The 22,268-nt window shown below is 42.3% G+C and overlaps 1 protein-coding gene across 1 annotated transcript in view; it reads right to left on the bottom strand.

Moving 5' to 3' along the window:
* Positions 1 to 22,268, bottom strand: part of LOC106583532 (potassium voltage-gated channel subfamily B member 1) — a 70,897-nt gene extending 48,629 nt beyond the window's left edge. Inside the window, exons 1-2 of the mRNA XM_014167832.3 lie at positions 21,916 to 22,268; positions 17,345 to 18,018 (exon numbers count right to left, since the gene is read on the bottom strand). Of these exons, the coding sequence (XP_014023307.1) occupies positions 17,345 to 17,920 (576 nt within the window). The 5' untranslated portion in view covers positions 17,921 to 18,018; positions 21,916 to 22,268. The remainder of the gene's footprint in view (positions 1 to 17,344; positions 18,019 to 21,915) is intronic.

Genomic DNA, 22,268 nt, shown 5'->3' with positions numbered 1-22,268 from the left:
ATGTAAAGATGTATTTTCTATTCATCTTTAAAAACAATTACAATATATTTTGAGTATTTTGAGAAGATCTTTGAAAAAAAGAGACAATTCAATCCATTGTAATCCCAATTTGTGACAGAACAAAATGTGGAAAAAGTCAAGGGATGTGAAAACGTTCTGAAGGCACAGTATACTCCCTGTTCACTCTTATACTTCAGTGCAACACACACACACACACACACACACACACACACACACACACACACACACACACACACACACACACACACACACACACACACAGGTATGTGTGAATCTTACAGTGCATTCGGAAAGTATTCAGACCCCTTGACCTTTTACACATTTTGTTACGTTTAAGCCATACTGTAAAATTCATTTAAAAAAAATGTTTCCTCATCAATCTACACACAATACCCCATAACGACAAAGCGAAAACAGGTTTTTAGAATTTTTTGCAGATGTATAATAGAAATACCTAAAAACCTTATTTACATAAGTATTCAGACCCTTTGCTATAAGACTCGAAATTGAGCTCAGCTGCATCCTGTTTCCATTGATCATCCTTGAGATGTTTCTACAACTTCAATGGAGTCCACCTGTGGTAAATGCAAATGATTGGACATCATTTGGAAAGGCACACACCTGTCTATATAAGGTCCCACAGTTGACAGTGCAATGTCAGAGCAAAAACCAAGCCATGAGGTCGAAGGAATTGTCCGTAGAGCTCCGAGACAGGATTGTGTCGAGGCACAGATCTGGGGAAGGGTACCAAAAAATGTCTGTAGCATTGAAGGTCCCCAAGAACACAGCGGCCTCCATTATTCTTAAATGGAAGAAGTTTGGAACCACAAAGACTCTTCCTAGAGCTGGCCGCTCGGCCAAACTGAGGAATCGGGGGAGAAGGGCCTTGGTCAGGGAGGTGACCAAGAACTCGATGGTCACTCTGACAGAGCTACTCTGTGGAGATGGGAGAACCTTCCAGAAGGGCAACCATCTCTGTACCACTCCACCGATCAGGCCTTTATGGTAGAATGGCCAGATGGAAGCCACTCCTCAGTAAAAGGCACGACAGCCCACTTGGAGTTTGCCAAAAGGCACCTAAAGGAATATCAGACCCTGAGAAACAAGATTCTCTGGTCTGATGAAACCAAGAATGAAACCTTTGGCCTGAATGCCAAGCGTCACATCTGGAGGAAACCTGGCACCACCCCTACAGTGAAGCATGGTGGTGGCAACATCATGCTGTGGGGATGTTTTTAAGCGACAGGGACTGGGACACTAGTCAGGATAGAGGGAAAGATGAACAGAGCAAAGTACAGAGAGATCCTTGATGAAAACCTGCTCCAGAGCACTCAGAATTTCAGACTGGGGCGAAGGTTTACCTTCCAACAGGACAACAACCCTAAGCACACAACCAAGAAAATGGAGTGGCTTCGGGACAAGTCTCTGAATGTCTGGCCCAGCTTGAGCCCGGACTTGAACCCATTCGAACATCTCTGGAGAGACCTGAAAATAGCTGTGCAGCAACACTCCCCATCCTACATGACAGAGCTTGAGATGATCTGCAAAGAAGAATGGGAGAAACTCCCCAAATACAAGTGTCTGAATACTATCCGAATGCACTGTATTTCTCAGCCTAGTGTCCCCACTTGCGCCAGCAAATAGCTAGCATTTCGCGTAGCGCTGACTGGTAAGACACTTCAGGAGGGCGGTCACGTGCGCTATCAAGGCAGAGGTCCCGAGTTCGCGCCAAGTATTGGCTGAATCGGGAGGAAGAGGCACACAAACAGGAGTCAAAATGGGAGAGTGTCTTTATCCTCAGGCTACAGGAGGATTACATGAAAAGTACAGTATAATACTGCTACATAATCTATAGTATAATAATTTATAATTATGCGACAATAAGCTTATAGTACATTGATTGATCTAAGAATATCTAATAAATAGCTTGTAGTAGAGGAAAATGCCTGTGTCATGGAATTCAGTGGTACACATGAGGAACCAAGAGAAATCCAGCCGTATTAAGTAACTTCATCCATCCTCTTACTCACCATCTCTCTCACTCTAATTCAGTGCCTGTCTGCCTTTCTTTAATCCTTTCTGTCTCTCTTTCTTGCTTTGTGTCTCTCTCTCTCTCTCTCTCTCTCTCTCTCTCTCTCACACACACACTTCAAATCAATGGGGCTTTATTGGCATGGGAAACATTTTGTTAGTTTTTTCACATTGTTTGTAACTCATTTTGTATGTAATGTTGTTGCTACCATCTCTTATGACCTAAAAGAGCTTCTGGACATCAGAACAGCGATTACTCACCTTGAACTGGACAAAGATTTTTTCTTTAATGAGTCTGACGCGAAGGATATACTGCTTTGTCAAGACAAGGCCCAAATCTCTGTCATCAGCGTGAAGAAAAGACGGAGAAAAAGGGGGAGGAGGGCGGGATGCCTTGTAAGAATTCACTGACGCGAAGGTAAACCACCACTACACTCCGTATTATTGGCCAACGTGTAATCATTGGAAAACAAACTGGACAATCTACGATTAAGACATTCCTACCAACGGGACACTAAAAACTTTCACAGAGATTTGGCTGAACGACGACACGGATAATATAGAGCTGGCATCTCCGTGTTTCGGTAGGAAAGAGCAGCTACATCTGGTAAGACAAGGGTCGGGGGTGTGTGTCTATTTGTAAATAACTACTGGTGCGTGATGTCTAATATTAAAGAAGTCTCAAGGTATTGCTCACCTGAGGTAGAATACCTCATGATAAGCTGTAGACCACACTATCTACCAAATCAAATGACATTTTATTGGTCACATACACATGGTTAGCAGACGTTATTGTGAGTGTAGCGAAATGCTTATGCTTCTAGATCCGACAGTGCAGCAGTATCTAACAGGTAATATCTAACAATTCCACAACAAAACATAATACACACAATCTAGCAAAGGAATGGGATGAGAATAAATAAGTATAAAATATATGGATGAGCAGTGACTGAGCGGCTAAGATGCAATAGATAGTAAAGGATAGATAGTGAAGGATACAGTATACAGTATATACGTACATATGAGATGAGTAGAGATATGTAAACATTGTTAAAGTGGCATTATTAAAGTGACTAGTGTCCAATTTATTAAAGTGGCCAATAATATCAAGTCTGTAGGTAGGCAGCTTCCTCTCTGTGCTAGTGGTGACTGTTTAACAATCTGATGGCCTTGAGATTGAAAAACAGCTTCAATCGCTCTGTCCCAGCTTTGATGTACCTGTACTGACCTTGCCATCTGTATGGAAGCGGGGTGAACAGGCAGTGGCTTGGGTGGTTATTGTCCTTGATGATATTTTTTGTCTTTCTGTGACATCGCTGTTGCGCCATCTTCACCACACTGTCTGAGTGGGTGGAGCATTTCACTTTGTCGGTGATTTGTACACCGAGGAATTTAAAACGTTCCACCTTCTCCACTGCTGTCCCGTCGATGTGGATAGGGTGGTGCTCCCTCTGCTGTTTCCTGAAGTCCACGATCATCTCTTTTGTTTTGCTAACATTGAGTGAGAGGTTGTTTTCCTGACACCACACTCCGAGGGCCCTCACCTCCTCCCTGTAGGCTGTCTCATCATGGTTGGTAATCAAGCCTACCACTGTAGTGTTGTCTGCAAACTTGATGATTGAGTTGGAGGCATGCATGGCCATGCAGTGGGTGAACAGAGAGTACAGGAGGGGGCTGAGCACGCCTAATTGTGGGGACCCAGTGTTGAGGATCAGCGAAGTGGTTGTTTCCTACTCTCAACACCTGGGGGCAGCCTGTCAGGAAGTCCAGGACCCAGTTGCACAGGGCGGGGTCAAGACCCAGGGTCTCAAGCTTGATGATGAGTTTGGATGGTACTATGGTGTTTAATGCTGAGCTGTAGTCAATGAACAGCATTCTTACATAGATATTCCTCTTGTCCAGATGGGATAGGGCAGTGTGCAGGGTGATGGCGATTGCATCGTCTGTGGACCTATTGGCGCGGTAAGCAAAGTGGAGTGGGTCTAGGGTAACAGGTAGGGTGGAGGTGATATGATCCTTGACTTGTCTCTCAAAGCACTTCATGATGACAGAAGTGAGTGCTAAGGGGCGATAGTCATTTAGTTCAGTTACCTTAGCTTTCCTGGGAACAGGAACAATGGTGGCCATCTTGAAGCATGTGGGGACAGCAGATTGGGATAGGGATTGATTGAATATGTCCGTAAACACACCAGCCAACTGGTCTGTGCATGCTCTGAGGACGCAGCTAAAGATGCCGTCTGGGCCGGCAGCCTTGCAAGGGTTAACTCGTTTAAATGTTTTACTCACGTTGGCCACGGAGAAGGAGAGCCCACAGTCTTTGGTAGCGGGTCGTGTCGGTGGCACTATATTGTCCTCAAAGCGCGCAAAGAAGTTGTTTAATTTGTCTGGGAGCAAGACGTTGATGAATGGTTTTCTTTTTGTAATCCGTGATTGTCAGTAGACCCTGCCGCATACGTCTCGTGTTTGAGCCACTGAACTGCAACTCCACTTTGTCTCTATACTGACACTTGCTTGTTTGATTGCCTTATGGAGGGAATAACTACACTGTTTGTATTCGGTCATGTTTCCAGTCGCATTGCCATGATTGGTGGTACGTGCTTTCATTATTGCGCAAATGCTGCCATCAGTCCACGGTTTCTGGTTAGGGAAGGTTTTAATAGTCACAGTGGGTACAACATCTCCAATACACATCCTTATAAACTCGCTCACCGAGTCAGCGTATACGTCAATGTTACTGTCTGAGGCTACCCGGAACACATCCCAGTCTACGTGATCGAAGCAATCTTGAAGTGTGGAATCCGATTGGTCAGAGCAGCGTTGGATAGACATAAGCACGGGCGCTTCCTGTGTTAGGTTCTGCCTATAGGAGGGGAGCAACAAAATGGACTCATGGTCAGATTTTCCAAAAGGAGAGTGGGGGAGGGCTTTGTATGCAACGCGGAAGTTAGAGTAGCAGTGGTCGAGTGTGTTATTCGCTCATGTACTGCAATCGATACGCTGACAGAATTTACTGTAGGTAGCCTTGGTCTCAGATTAAAATTCCAGCTACAATAACTGCAGCCTCAGGAAATATGGTTTCCAGTTTGCATAAAGTCAAGCGAAGTTCCTTGAGTACCGTCTTGGTATCCGCTTGCGAGGGGATATACACGGCTGTGACGATAACCAAGGAGAGTTCTCTTGGGAGATAATAAGGTCGGCATTTGATTGTGAGGAATTCTAGGTCAGGTGAACAAAAGGACTTGAGTTCTTGTATGTTGTTACCATTACAACATGAGTCGTTAATCTTGAAACATACACCCCCGCCCTTCTTCTTACCCGAGAGATGTTTGTTCCTGTCGGCACGATGCACTGAAAATCTGGTTGGCTGTATGGACTCAGACAGGATGTCCCCAGCTAGCCATGTCTCCGTGAAGAGACTTCTCATCTATATTATTCGTAGCTGTCTATTTACCACCACAAACTGAGGCTGGCACTAAGACCACACTCAATGAGCTGTATAAGGCCATAAGCAAACAAGAAAATGCTCATCCAGAAGCGGCACTCCTAGTGGCTGGGGCCGAACAGGCCCCATTAACATCTACGGGACTGAAGTGGAGCGGGTCGAGAGTTTCAAGTTCCTTGGAGTCCACATCACCAACAAACTATCATGGTCCAAATACACCAAGACAGTTGTGAAGAGGGCACGACAACACATTTTCCCCCTCAGGAGACTGAAAAGATTTGGCATGGGTCCCCAGATCCTCAAAAAGTTCTACAGCTGCACCATGGAGAGCATCCTGACCGGATGCATCACCATCTGGTATGGCAACTGCTCAGCATCTGATCACAAGGCGCTGTAGAGGGTAGTGAGTACGGCCCAGTACATCACTTGGTTCCTGACATCCAGGATTTATATACTAGGCGGTGTCAGGGGAAGGCCAAAAATTGTCAAAGACTCCAGTCACCCAAGTTATAGATTGTTCTCTCTGCTACCGCACGGCAAGCGGTACCGGAGCGCCAAGTCTAGGACCAAAAGGCTCCTTAACCTCTTGACGGTCGCCTAGGATAGGGGGCGCCACAGCGCATTTTGAAAAAAATGTGTGCCCATTTTAAACGGCCTACTACTCAAACTCAGAAGCTAGGATATGCATATAATTAATACTTGTGGATAGAAAACACCCTAAAGTTTCTAAAACTGTTTGAATGGTGTCTGTGAGTATAACAGAACTCATATGGCAGTCAAAACCCCGAGACAGATCGAAACAGGAAGTGGAATTCTGAATTGCGAACTCAACTTCATCACGTTGCCTATTAATCACACCGTGAGCTATGGTTCATTGAGCACTTCCTATTGCTTCCACTAGATGTCCCTAGTCTTTACAAAGTGGTTTGAGTCTCCTACTGTTAAAACTGAATGAATGAGACGCTGTGGAACGTGGTCACATGGAGAGGGCCATCACCATTATGACGCCGGCGCCCCTGGTTACCCTCCCCTTTCGAAACGTTTTGAAACACAATGCAATCGTCCCCCTCGAATCTTATTGGCTCTCTTGTTGAAAAACGCCCTGAAGATTTATGTTATACAACGTTTGACGTGCTTGAACGAACCTAAATGGGAAAAAAATGCATTTTCTCGAAATGGCTGTCCCGCGGCCAACGGAGCATTTTGGATCAGCCTTCAGACGCGCTAACAAGAACAAGCTCTTGGAACATAAAGGAGTAATTTTTTCAAACGAAAATACATTTGTTGTGGACCTGGGATTCCTGGAAGTGCTTTCTGATGAAGACAACCAAAGGTAAGGGATTATTGACAATAGTATACAAGACTAGATGTGATATGCGATTGTTCCAAGATGGCGCTGACCTGTAACGTTAGCCTATTTTTCAGAGTATCGCATCCCCTTTCATCGCAAAGTATGATTACCCAGTAAAGTTCATTTTAAATCTGGCATTACAGGTGCTTTCAAGAGATATTCCTCTATAAATCTTAGAATAACAATATTACATTTTAAAAATGTTTTCGAATAGTAATTTAGTAAATTGTAGCTCTGTTTCATCGGATGCATTTGAGGGAAAATAGTTAGTCAACGTTACGCACCGATGTAAAATGCTGTTTTTATATATAAATATGAACTTTATCGAACAAAAGAATGCATGTATTGTGTAACATGATGTCCTAGGTGTGTCATCTGATGAAGATTGTCAAAGGTTAGTGCTGCATTTAGCTGTTTTTTGGTTATTTGTGATGCATGTGGTTGGTCGGAAAATGGCTATGTGGCTACTTTTACGATATACTCCTCTAACATAATCTAATGTTTTGCTTTTGCTGTAAAGCCTTTTTGAAATCGGACAACGTGGTTCGATTCAGGAGAGGTGTATCTATAAAACGATATAATTTGAAAAAAAAAAGAAAAAAAAAAATGATAATATTTTGTTATGATAATGGCGATATGATTTTTCGCTGGATGTCCGTCCCGAGGCCGCACAGGGGTTAAGAGCTTCTACCCCCAAGCCATAAGACTGATAAACAACTAATCAAATGGCCACCCCGACTATCTACATTGACTCTATTTCTTGAATTGCATTGTTGGTTAATGTCTTGTAAGTAGGGATGCACAATATATCAGTAAGCATATCGGAATCGGCCAAAATTAGCTAAAAATGCAACATCGGCATTGGCCCGATGTCTAGTTTAACGTCGTTGTGCAAAACCCATGTCAAAGCATATCTATATAAAGTAGGTAGATGACATATGACGCCACGAAAAATATAGCGATACACATGCAACACAGCATTCCTGTCAAGCCCTGACCTGAGAGAGCCTTTTTATGTCTCTATTTAGGTTTGGTCAGGGTGTGATTTGGGTGGGCATTCTATGTCCTTTTTTCTATGTTTTTGTATTTCTTTGTTTTGGCCTGGTATGGCTCTCAATCAGGGACAGCTGTACATCGTTGTCGCTGATTGGGAGCCATACTTAGGCAGCCTGTTTTCCTTTGGGGTTTTGTGGGTAGTTGTTTCCTGTCTTGTGTGTTCACCTGGCAGAACTGTTGGCTTTCATTTTCTTGTTTTATTTAAAGTGTTTCATTATAATAAATTATGACCACTTACCACGCTGCATCTTGGTCCCCTCTTTCAGATTATCATTACAATTCCAAACCTAGCCCACAATGTCTGCTGTGTGGATCTAGAATCAACAAGTCGAGCAGCCATTTGAAAGAGTAAGAACATTTCAGTGAGACAACTCAAAGGCGAAATCCATTAACTCTAAGATAATGGAATTCATTGCCCTTGACAATCAACCTTTCTCTGTCGAGGATGATATTGGCTTTCGCCGACTTGTCGAGCACCTGTACACACTACCCAGTAGGCGCTATTTTTCAGATGTTGCCCTACCGGAGTTACACAGCATTGTTGAAACTCAAATCCATGAGCGTCACTGCTATTAGCTTCATGACTGACATTTGGACCAGCAATGTCAGCCCCATGAGCATTATGAGTCTGACAACATAGTGGGTAGACGAGGATTTTGTACTGAGGAAAGGTGTATTGCATGCTCAAGAATGTACTGGTTCTCATACCGCTGCTGCCATTTCAATGGCATTTCAGAACATGTTTGAAACTTGGAAACATGAACACTCCTAGCTCCATTGAAGCAGCTGACTCGAGAAATAAGCTCAACTGCGTCTGCAGCAGACGTGATACCCTGTCATGGCATTGAAACACCTGCTCAACAAAAATGCCAACACAGACCGTCGGGTTAACTTGGAAAAGTACTCTACTACAGTTCTCTCTGAGCCTCGACTGTGTCGCCACCATGCTCCATGCTAGGTACAAGAACCGCTACTTCGATGCAGACAAGAAACAGGGTTTACGTGAAATGTTACAGACACAGCTGGACAAGATGGAAATGGACACAGTGACAGTGCGCACTGAGGAAGAGAGGCCACGGACAGACAGAGATGAAACTTCACTGATTGACATGTATGATGAAGTCCTGGTTGAGACTGAACAAATGAACAACGAAACAGCACAGCAAGTAAGTGAAAGAAATAGGTATTGATTATGTTTTACTGGTAAAGGGGACATACGTAAATGTCAACAAAATAACTTTTTGGTCAGTGTGTGTCACGTCCTGACCAGTAAAGGGGTCATTTTGTTATTGTAGTTGGTCAGGACGTGGCAGGGGTGTGTGTGTTTCGGGGTTTTTGGTTTATGTTCTATGTTTTCTATTTCTATGTGGGTTTTCTAGTTTGTCTATTTCTATGTTAGTTTTGGGAACGACCTCCAATTAGAAGCAGCTGGTTGTCGTTGCTTCTAATTGGAGGCCATATTTAAGTGGGGTTATTTTCTCTTGTGTTTGTTTCTTTGTATAGTCGTAGTACCTTACAGGACTGTCGTTCGGTATCTTCTTTTGTTTAGTGGTCACGATTAAATAAAAATATAAATATGGACACTTACCATGCTGCGTATTGGTCTGATATTTCTTACTCCTCATCTGAAGACGAAGCTTGTGACAGTGTGTGCGTTTCAACTATTTAACTGTACCAGAATGCTTAAAAGGCCGCACATTTTAGGTATTGTTTTTTTTTTTTTTTGGCAAGGAAAATATTGGATATTGGTATCGGCCAAAAATGTCATCGGTGCATCCCTACTTGTAAGTAATCATTTCACTATAAGGTCCTGTCGTATTTGGCGCATGTGACAAACTTTGATTTGATGTGTTTATATGGCCAAAGCAAGTGACATAAACAAACTAAAGTGGCAAGACACAACATCAACAAAAACACTATTAGAGATTAACAGTAAACATCTCACGTTTCAAAACGATAGACATTAAAAGTATTATACTATATTATCAGTCATGTACAGGGATTTAGTACAAATGGTAAGAAAAGTAGGGGAAGATAAATATACATATTGGTGGTATTTACAATGTTGATTGTGCTCCACTGGTTGCCCTCTTATGACTACAGGCCACAAATATTGCTGCAGGGATTGCACATTGAGGTATTTTGCCTAACAGATATGGTTTGATTCGTTTTCAATTTCGTTGTGAGTCTGTGGGAAATATGTATTCGTAATGTGGTCTTCCTGTACATTTGGCAGGAAGTGCAGCTCAGTCTTTCTCAGTCTCTCTCTCTCTCCTCTCCGCTTAGCCAGGCTGGGCTCCCTGTTCTCTCTCAGGCAGTTGTGCTAATGGTGATGCCTGGTTGCTCATCGCTCACTGCACAACACGACAGATCCACTCTGAATAATGGACAAGATGTGGCTAGTAAGTTCATATTCACCACCTCCTCCTTACCCCACTCTCTACTCACTCTACACTCTCTACTCCCTCTACTCCACCGTATACTCAATACTCTCTCTACACCTTCTACACTCTGGTCCCTCTCTACTCCCTACTCTCTCTACTCCCTCTACACTCTCTCTACTCCCTCTACACCTCTCTCTCCCACCTCCCTCTCCCCGCTCTCAGAGGTCTTCATGGGTCCAACAGATCTGAGATTCTGAGGTCTGGGTCCTAAATTTGGACTTTTGTCTTGGATCAAGATCGGGTCTGATATAATTGCCACAAGTATCGGGTATGTGCAGTTCAAATTAATTTACTGATTGGACCTGTCCTCTGTTAATTTACTGTTTGTGTGATGAGAACTGCGCCAGCTTTTTATCTGTGTCAGCCAATTGCAACTCCATAAAACCATATAGCTTATGTCCAGCTGAAACTGGTTCCAGCTGCTCACCTCATTTGTGTCTGCTGCTGAGGAGAGGGAGTGAGAAAAAGGAGCCTTGGCCTAGACTAACGTTGATTGCGAAGATGTTATTTTTCATTTAAGTAAAACTGTCACACCCTGATCTGATTCACCTGGCTTTGTGATTGTCTCCACCCTCCTCCAGATGTTGCCCATCTTCCACATTATCCCCTGTGTATTTATACCTGTGTTCTCTGTTTGTCTGTTGCCAGTTTGTTTTGTTTCATCAAGCCTACCAGTGTTTTGACCTCTGTTCCTGTCTCTCGATTGTTCCTGTTTTCTAGTTAATCCGGTTTTGACCTTTTCTGCCTGCCCTGAGCCTGCCTGCCTGCCAAAAGTTAAAGAAAGACTATAGTTAAGCCGACAAGGCGACTGTCCTCAGGGACAAGTTTTAATATTATAGTGGACAAAGATGAGAAGAACGTTGGCGAGGCCAAATGCACTGTGTGCATGTCACAAAGTCTACCGAAGGTGGCTCCTCTCCCTGTTCGGGCAGCGCTCGGCGGTCGTTGTCGCCAGCCTACTAGCTGCCACCGATCCTCTTTTCCTTTTAGTTTGGTTTTGTGTTACACCTGTTTTGAGTTAGGTAATTAGTGGGGTATTTAGTCTTGCTGTTTAGGTTTTTGTGCGGGATTGTTCGTTTGTTGCTTTTCGTGGTGTTTATGTGGGGTGTTTTAGTTTTCTACAGTATTTTTGTAGAGGACGTGATTTCTGTTATGGGACTGCGCTCCAACCGCTTTAGGTGGACATTGTTATTTTTGTCTGGTACGGGTTTTCCTTGTTTATTTTTTCACATTTGGATTTTGTGTGGAATTAGGAAAATAAACACCCTACTCCGTATATGTGGTCTCCTGCGCCTGACTTCACCCCCATCACTCTAGTGAGCCGTGACAGTGCAACTCGTTATTCAGGTTTGATGCAGCATCAAGCAATCAATAGCTTACAGGAATCTGATGTTAATATAAACTCTGTACTCGTTACATGATACCCTAATATAAGACCTGGTAAAAGGTCTGTACATGATTCCTTAATATAAGACTTGTTAAAAGGTCTGTACATGTTACCCTATAAGACTTGGTAAAATATCTGTACATGATACCCTAAGAGTTACTTAAAGGAAAAGGGTGATATGGCTTTTAAAATAAGGTCTTAGGAACGGTTCAAGTCTTTGGATCTGACCAGTCACTATTGACTTTCAGGAGTTGGGATGCACTTTCTCAGCCTCTGGCTTCCTCCCACATGGCACCTTATTCACTATATAGTGCTAAATAAGGAATAGCCTGCCATTTGGGATGAAGCCCCTGATTCTAACCCTGATTCAAGGGGACATTGCCCTTATAGACCACTTGCTCTGCTGTTGATGGAAAAATGCCATGAGGGGAGAGACCGCCAAGACCGCCCGTCTGCCACGAAAGCAGCAGCAATTGCTTGGCCACTCAATCTTCCCCCTGCACAAATGTTAGGGGCCTGTATCTGTGGACTGCACTAACCCCTTGGAAGGCAGAGAGGCAGGAGATCAGGCTGGGAGCACCGTGATAAGTGATTATTTATACTTCCCTTTCCAGCCACTGTCCAGCAGCCATAAATTCACACACACACACCCGACTCACAGCTTGGTGTCAGGCCAGATGTCCGTCGGGTTTATGAGTGGGAATAAAGACAAACAGCTTTAATTTGTCATCTAAAGTATAACACGAGAAAGGCATAATTGGAATTTGTTGCCTGGACGTCTGCCGCACAATGCCTGTTGACAGCGCTGTAATTTGTAATTCCCCACTGCTCAGTTGGACAGGGACAAAACAAAGCAAAAGTGCCACTATTATTCCTTCTGTCTTTGTTAGTTATGTTTGCTCTGAACACTTCCCTGGAGCCAAACTCATCTAGATATTTAATTCTATTTCTCAACTTAACATCAGTTCCAATTTAGTGTGTCAGAGGGTAGCTTTCAGAGACAGTTCATTTCATCATTGCCCTACAGTTAGCGAAAAAAAAGCATACAATAAGGTTAATGAGTATTGAGAAAGCGTATTATGATACCTTAAACTTACACAATCAAGTTGGGGATAGGTCAGTATTGGATTGAGACGGTGACAGTCAGTGACAGAAACAGTCAGGGGCTCTACGTCCCCCTCCTAGGATGGAGGCACAAATGACCTTAAATGTAACAAGGAGTGACCAATCAGACAAGTCACATCTCAGCAGCACACACAGCCAACCATAACTACATGTCATTATCAGATAACAGCTATGAGTCAGACTACATATCAGTCCTCCAGAGATCTGTGTAGTCACAGCATGGAACATAACTCTCTAAGGCTTACAGCAATTTGAACCAAACCATCACATGTATTGCTCTGTTCCACTGAATGCATTACTCCATCCCACTAAATTATATGGTTTATTGACATTGCCGGGCCATGGTAAGGTTTGTTAGGTTAACAGAAGTGAATGTGAAAAAAAGCCAGGTCTAGGCTGGGAGCAGACACTGATACGCCTGCGGTCAGGCACAATCTCATTGTGTAGTATGGCCATAGACCCAAATCTGATTTGAGACTGAGGCAGACTTGCCTGTGGCCAGGGGAGAGGGAGAGGAGGCGAGGGAGAGAGAGAGGGAGAGAGAGAGGGAGAACATATTCCCTCCATGGTTATTCATATTATCAAGACCGAGTAAATGTTCACTTCATGCCAAAATCATTCACTCAGAGAGAGTCAAAGAGAGAGAGAGAGAGTGATAGGAAAAGAAAATAATAAGAAGGGAGAGATGTTAAAGGAGGGACAAGGTAAGTCAGGCACAGACATACATAGCATCAATGTTTTCAATTTCTCTCTTGTGTACTGACTGGGGACACGTGCTTACAGTAAGTGAAGAGTACTGAAGGTCTCTTGTGCATTAATGTTTAAAACTCAATTAAAAATGTAATTACACATCTTAGTGCTTGGCCAGCAGCCACTGGCATGGGCTAACTAAGTAATGCAAGAGTCAGAATGATGTGTGACGCTCTCTCTCAATCTCTCTGTCTCTTTGTCTCTCTCTGTCTCTCTCTCTCTCTCTCTCTCACACACACACACAAACATAGATACAGTATACCCACACTCAAACTCGCACACATGCACACAAACACACACACACACAAACTGACGTTCTGTGACTACCCCTTTTATAAAGATTATAAAAGAATCTTGTTGCCAGGTGACCATCTGTTGATGGGTTATTGTGTGTGTGTGGACGTGTTTATTCTTGTAAGCCCCCACAAGAATAGTAAACAAACAAAAATTTGACCAACTGGGAACATTTTGTTAGTCCCCACAAGGTCAAATGCTATTTCTAGGGGGTTTAGGGTTAAGGTTAGAATTAGTGTTATTCTAACCAAATTACATTAAGGGGTTAGGAGCTAATGTTAGTTTTAAGGTTAGGGTTAGGAGCTAGGGTTAGGTTTAGGGTTAGGTTTTTCGGTTAAGGTTAGGGTTAGGGTAAGAGTACGGGATAGGGTTAGGTTTAGGGGTTAGGGAAAATAGGATTTTGAATGGGACTAAATTGTGTGTCCCCACAAGGTTAGCTGTACAATACTGTGTGTGTGTGTGTGTGTGTGTGTGTGTGTGTGTGTGTGTGTGTGTGTGTGTGTGTGTGTGTGTGAGTTCGATGATCACACCATTAGCCAAGGAGAGTGGTACGTTCACAGGGACACAGGTGAAGTCAAGCAGAAGGGCTTGGGGCTTAAGGTGCTGGTGAGACTCAACTCAACATTTTTTTTTTACATTTTAGTCATTTGCCCACAGTGTACACAGTTTGCCAACTGAAACAAGGTTGGTAGGAGAAATGCATCAGCTGTATTAATGCTTTTAGTAGTTTTGTGGTTTTAATTTGTCCTTTTAAACTAATTAGGAATTGATAAACACTCCCACATATTGTGTAGATGCTGCCGTTTTTCCTGGCACACACATTACAAGTCTCCAGAGACTCCGAGGAGTGACATACATTTACAGTATGGCCAAACGGCTATCTGACCGAAAGTGCTGCAGCCAGGCATTACATCAAGACATTACGTCAATGGGTTGTTAACTACACAGTCAGCTTGCCTTCGATGGAAGTACTGGTGTAAAAAAAATCTAACCCTCATGATAGAGATTTCAATACTTCTAATATCAATAGCTTATAAGATATCAATAATGTCTAATTAGGTAAGGAATTTGACCAGCCTGAAGTTTCTCCATTGACTTATTAATTGAAGAGATGTGATTGAAGAATGGTCAATTGCCAATGTCAGAATAACTAAGACAGAACGGTATAAGATCAACCTACTTACAATCTTACAGTAGCACTACAACATAACCTCAAGTTAACCTGATAAACATTGATTTTGCATCTCCTTGATGCCTATGTGAACGAGTCATTACGCTGATACACTATACTCACTGATCTCATCTACTCCACAGCCTGTTTGTAAAGTACTGACAGCTCTCACTTTTACAGTAGCGTAGCTACTTCCTATAAAGCTTCAGCAGCTGACATCGACTCCTGCTCTAATTCTATTTCCGTGACAAGGCAAGAACAGCTATAGGTCGAACAAATAAGCAGTGTGTGCTAATTTGGGGTATTATCACAGTAAAATACTCTGAAATGTTTTACTGCAGCAAACTGTAAATTCTAAAGCATTGTGGGGAAATGATGTGGGCGGAGCAAAACATTGCTGTATTTCGAATGGTACTGTAATTCCAACATACAGAATACAGTACCGTACCATATCTTTGGCGCGCAAAAAACCTTTTGACCACTAGTGGGTGTATGGTATTGTTGTTTCTGGCCTTGTACGAAGCTATATATGTTGCATCGAGTTGGACCGCAGAGTGATGGAAAGTGCTCAGCATATGTGGGAACTCCTTCAAGTCTGTTGGAAAAGCATTCCAGGTGAATCTGGTTGAGGCATGCCTTGTACGAAACTATATATGTTGCATCGAGTTGGACCGCAGAGTGAAGGAAAGTGCTCAGCATATGTGGGAACTCCTTCAAGACTGTTGGAAAAGCATTCCAGGTGAATCTGGTTGAGAGAATGCCAAGAGTGTGCAAAGCTGTCATCAAGGCAAAGGGTGGCTACTTTGAAGAATCTCAAATATATAATATATTTTGATTTGTTTAACACTTTTTTGGTTACTACATTATTCCACATGTGTTATTTCATAGTGTTGATGTCTTCACTATTATTCTACAATGCAGAAAATAGTAAAAATAAAGAAAAACCTTGGAAAGAGTAGCTGTGTCCAAACTTTTGACTGGTACTGTATGTACTGTAACATAGTGTAATGTGTAAACACTTTACCTAACAGCCAACCTGCTTGCAACAATCTCTTGTAATTACAGGAAAATACTGTGAAATACAAACCCCTCCCCCTCAATGGATTTCATTTATCCATTAATTCATTCCAATTATGGTAGTATTTACTTTTTTATTACATTTTTACAGTATAATACAGCCAATTGTATGGTTTTGTACTGTGTGTCATTACACAGTACTTGCTTTGATACTGCATTTATATTACTGTACCTTAGGTGTACTCTAATATGAAATACAGAATTTTACTTCCCACCGAGCTGCCTGTAAGCTACTGTCAAATTCATGGTAACCCCTTTACAAGTGTATGCTCCTTTTCACATCATGAGAAGGGGTGGTGGAGGGAGAATCTTTCAAATACTTTTAATTAGCTTGAACCTGCCAAATGGGCTGGGGTTTGCACTTTCGGGCCTATGCCATTGTGCCAGGCAAATTTAATCAAGCACAGCTTAAGTATTTGAAAGATTTCAAATATAATTTGAACCCAGGTCTGCAAGCAAGGCAGTACTACTAACCCTTTAAATGTCATTAGCAGGAGGGGGCATTATGTTTGATCCCTCCAGTCCAGCTAAGAACCAGATGGGAGTGAGAGACACAGCTCTTTGCTCTGCTCCCCCAGGTCGCTTCTCCAGGTAATATTCAGTGTTCTGCTGTGTGTACTCAATGCCTATACCTACTGTATGTCTCTGTCTCTCCCTCTCCATCTCTGTACCTCTCAGCTTCTCTCTCTTTCTCTCTCCCCCTTCTCTCTCTCTCTGGGCAGCGTGAATGTCTGCAGTATTGAAGAAAGCTAGCTCCAGCTGAGCCCTCCTGACATGGCCTTAGAGGAAGAAGTAATGAACAGTGCTGGCTGAGCTCATCCATTCCAGTTTACACCTGATCACATCACTACTGGGGCTCATGGTTGGGATTACGTTGAGATAACACAGCAAAGGAATAGTGATTGTATTTCAGCAGGCCCGATAAGACCCTAATATAAATAAACCCATCATGACCGCACAGAAGCTATGACTGTTTTCTGATTGATTTGCTTAATTCTGATTAATTTAGTCAATAGTCACACACGTTTAATTACTCAGTTCTCTCTCTGTCTCTCTCTCTCCCTCTGTATCTCTCTCTCTCTCTCTCTCTCTCTCTTCCACTGCTATAACGTGGAGCAATTCTAGCAATAAAAATAAGTCATGATAAGCAAGTTAAAGGCATACTGTCCGCATGATTTTTAGAATGAAAGGTTACCTTGGCTGCGACAGACGAACTGGGCTTTTCCAGAAGGTCCCAGAGTTTCTTTCGTTTCTCAGCACAACACGTGTTGTCGAACTCTTCTCCCTCTCTGTCGTTCAAGGTGTCTTGCTCTCTTTTGAGCTCCTCATTCATCTGTTCTTTCTTTTGGTGGTACCTGGCCTGGCAGCAGGACTCCAGGTAGATCTCATCTATGCCCCAGTAGTCCAGCTCCTGACTAAACGACAGGGCGCACATCTCCTCCATCATGTGGAGCTTACCGGTCCGGTAGAAGTTCAAAATGGATGTGAACGCCCCTGGGTGCCGGTCAAAAAAGTACTCGTTCTCGTCCAAATTGTAGTCGTCACATACCTCCATGAGTGAGTCGTGGGTGTTGCAGTCTCGTAGTTTCCCTAACCGGGTGCGTGGTAACCTATCCAATGTTCGCCAGAGGACCTCATGTGGAAGACCCCCAACGTTGAGCCTTACCCGGCGGTAGCATGACTTGCTGTGGATTATGTCCGCCGGTTCCGGGGGTAGCGATGCGGTCGATCGCGAGCCATTCTTATTCAATCCCGTTGAGGATTTCTCCATTTTGAACTAACAAGAGTTCCACCGAGTTCCAATAGGCAAGATCCGGACGGGGAGAAGTTACAGTCTACATTTGTGCTTGCTTTGTTTCATCCTTGAATCTGGGGGAAGAAGGAGGGAAAAAAGAGAGGAGATTGAGAATAAGAAAAATGTCAATGACAAGATTTCAAAATAGAGCTGTTAGCCCAGGCAGTCACAGTGACATATAGTCAGAACATTTCTCGAGCCATGCTACAGGCTTATCACCTAATCAAAAGAGTGAATAGAAAGATGATGGTAATACACTCAAACTGAGAGTGCTGTCCTGTCCACACACTCTTTCTGAATAGTGAGTGGGGACGTGGCAGCGGCTCAAGTGAGCGATGTCCACTCTGCACTGGTGCTGAAACGACAGCGTGCGCTGTTCACTCGACTGCGTGAAAGGAACCAGGGCCAGGGCGAGTTCACTTGGGGAAAATAAGCATGCTTCTAAATATTTAATGGTACACTGTTCACGTTGCTGTATACAGTTGTGGAAAAAATACCCAATTGTCATACTAGAGTAAAAGTAAAGATACCTTAATAGAAATTACTCAAATAAAAGTGAAAGTCACCCGGTAAGATACTACTTGTGTAAAAGTCTAAAAGTATTTGGTTTTAAATATACTTAAGTGTCAAAAGTAAAAGTATAAATCATTTCAAATTGCTTATATTAAGCAAACCAAATGACACAATGTTCTTGTTTTTCAGACATCATTTACAGATAGCCAGGGGCACACTCCAACACTCAGACATCATTTACAGATAGCCAGGGGCACACTCCAACACTCAGACATCATTTACAGATAGCCAGGGGCACACTCCAACACTCAGACATCATTTGAGAACTTGTTCTCAACTTGCCTACCTGGTTAAATAAAGGTGACATATATATATATATATATATATATATATTTTTTTTTTTTACAAATGAAGCATTTGTGTTCAGTGAGTCTGCCAGATCAGAGGCAGTAGGGATGACCAGGGATTGTTAAGTGTGTGAATTGAACCATTTTCCTGTCCTGCTAAGCATTCAAAATGTAACGAGTACTTTTGAGTGTCAGGGAAAATGTATGGAGTAAAACATACATTCTTTTCTTTAGGAATGTGGTGAAGTAAAAGTTGGAAAAAATATAAATAGTGAATTAATGTACAGATACCCCAAAAAATCGACTTAAGTACTTTAAAGTATTTTTACTTAAGTACTTTACACCCCTGGCTGTACAGACGGGTTAGTTGACAACGTCACGAAAATGATGCACACGATTCAATAGGGCAGAAGTCCATGTGTTGTGATTCTGGATGGCCAGATATCTAGCAACAATGACAAAAAGCTGCCATATAGGAAATTGTAGGTGGCTCTTTCAGCTAGTTTTATCTTGTTCTTGATACCATGTCTTGTTTTGACTGATGTTATGTTTATGCTAATATGGCTCAAATTCGCTAGCTATCTAACCATCAACTGTAATGATATATTTGAGAGACAAGTGCTCATTGTGCAAATGTATTTATGTTTCAATAAACATTGGAGACTAAGTATAGTTTACATGTTGTCAACAATCTAAGCCAACCCGTCTGTTTTTCCCCATCTGTTGCTGAACAACCAACCCGTCTATAACACCTACAAAAGCAGTTCATAAGTGATAGAGCCATGATACCCAAAACTCTGTAGTCACGCAAACCCATTTTTCCTTGAAGAAATAATAGGCTAGAGATGTTTGGGACTGAGGAGGCCATTTTTAACCATGCCGAAGAACTGAATACATATACTGTATAAGGTAAGCTTATGACACAACTGAAAGCTACTATGGCAGGCCTTTCCTAAATCTGGTGTTTTAATGGTGTCCCTCTACAACTCAGACAAGACGTTTTCTCTCACCGTTTATAACGACTTCCCAAATCAAATCAAACCATCACTTCCCACCCTCTCTTTCAGTAGCCTGCTCTGCTGTATATGGAATGCTTTGGCATGATCACAGATCCATACAGTACCAGGGGAAGGATCCACAATGTCTGTTGAATATGGATGTTGCGGCATGCTCTGTCCCTCCCTCACTAATGAACCATTTGCATGCATTTGTATTCAAATTATGGTTTCAAAATCAAAGCACCAATGTTCAACAACTGTACAGAACACATTAACATGCACAGTACATGCATGGATAGGATGTAGACCTATCCTTTCTGTCTTGAGGATACAAAAAATGTGGTAGACTACTGTATTTTCCATTCCAGACAATCAAGTCCTACATCAATACTGTTGTGTCAAAGAAGTTACACAATGTATTTGCTCTCTGCAGTATGTACAGTGAGCTCCAAAAGTATTAGGACAGTGACACATTTATTGTTGTTTTGGCTCTGTAGTCCAGCACTTTGGTTTTTAAATAATACTGCTACCTTGATTACGGATAATCCTGATACAATGATTACGGATAATCCTGAAATAATTGTGAATAATGATGAGTGAGAAAGTTACAGAGCCATAAATATCAACCCCCTCCAAAGAATGCTAACCTCCCCTGTTTTTTAAATGGTGAGAGGTTGGCATGTCTTGGGGCTCTTTGTGCTTCTGTAACTTTCTCACTCATCATTATTCGCGATTCATTCAGGACTATCTGTAATCATGTTAGCATCGCATTCATTTAGAAGTGTTTAGAAACATATTAGATTCGTATTTACAATAAAAGTGACTCCAAAATGACACAATACAATATTTACCAATAATTTCAATTGGACACAAAACTATCTGAAACACAACCAAAACAAACAGCAGCATCCAACAAGTTTGTAGAGTCACAAGGTTGATGTACCACCACGTCGGAATTAGACATTCTCACGTCGGAATTAGACATTCTCACATCGGAATTAGAGGTTCATCCACGTTTCTCAAATGTCAAATTTCAAAGTTGTTCCAAGCGACAAATGTTGAAGTATTTAAGGTTAACATTAGGCATGAACTCAAAATGTTTAAGGTTAAGTACAGGCATCAACTCCAAATTGTTAAGGTTAGGCATTAACTCTGAATGGTTAAGGTAAGGGTTAAGTTTTTGGATAGGCATAAAACAAAAATATAAATAATTACTTTCTATCAAGGATTCAAACTTGCTACCTTTGGAATCAGAGGCTGGATTTGAACTTGCAACCTTTGGAATCAGAGGTTCGTTTGTGGCAGGTTTCCATGTCATCTCCCAAAGTCCTCAATTGAATACTGACTTGTATCACGGGTGACTTGGCTATGATGTAATCATTGCATGCTAGGAATATGGGACCAAATACAAAACTTTTGACTACTTTAATACACATAGTGTAGCTGCCTTAGGTCTCTCTTTATGTAGTGTTGTGTTGTCTCTCTTGTTGTGATGTGTGTTTTGTCCCATATTTATATTGTATTTATTTTGTATTTTTAATCCCAGGCCCCCACGGGGACTTTTGCCTTTTGGTAGGCCATCATTGTAAAAAATAATTTGTTCTTAACTGACTTGCCTAGTTAAATAAAGGTTAAATATAAATAAAATATCGTCTTATACCTGGCCTGTTTTTTCCAGGATGTCAATATTGTACATTCATCAACCATTGTTGAAAACCGAAATAACCAAATGTATCTGTAATTGTCTATTGATCTGGCTATGTGAGAGTTGTATAGGCTACACAACGTCCTAATGTGCATCTTCAAAAATACAGGATTTTAATGCTGTACCAATTCCCCTGCGATTTCCCCTGCTCTGAAGGACAATTCCTCAATGTTGATTTGCATTTTGCGTTTTGCCCATTCAATAGGTGTTTGTTGCCCATTAATGTCATCCTTGGTGTAGCCTAACATGCTATTCATATATAGCAGGCCAATATTTCCGTATTAAAAATAATGACGTTACATTGATAACAATAGCAATATAACCATTTAGCAATACTTGTTTTATAAAGGAGAACAACAAATAGGACCTGTTATTTTAATATATGGAACAAGCCTCAGTCCCGCGTACCTTAACTTTAGGTTGGCTCATCAGACCGTAGCGAGAGACAGTGTTGAAAACATGAAATATCCGAGGGAAAAGGAGGAAACGGCATTAGGTTTATTAGCCTACTCTCGGCACGGTTTATGACCCATTCCGTTTCAAACGGCGTTACCTCCGTGGCACTCTGGATCTCCTCCGCCTTATGGTTAGATAAGAATCCTCCTATACACTGATTTAGTCCGCCTAGGATGACGCCCGCCTATTTTAATAGAGAAGATCAACAAGTATGTTGTGAATCCACACGGTTTTCCGCACCAGGGTCTTCCCCATCTCCTGTCTGGGAGTAGGGCGGCGCGACTGGTATGCTACTCTAGCGCAAA

The sequence above is a fragment of the Salmo salar genome, chromosome 22 (genome assembly GCF_965601325.2).
Source record: "Salmo salar chromosome 22, fSalSal1, whole genome shotgun sequence".
In the NCBI taxonomy this organism is placed as follows: Eukaryota; Metazoa; Chordata; class Actinopteri; order Salmoniformes; family Salmonidae; genus Salmo; species Salmo salar.
Note: the sequence above shows the minus strand (reverse complement) of the source record. Positions and strands in the feature narration are given on the sequence as shown.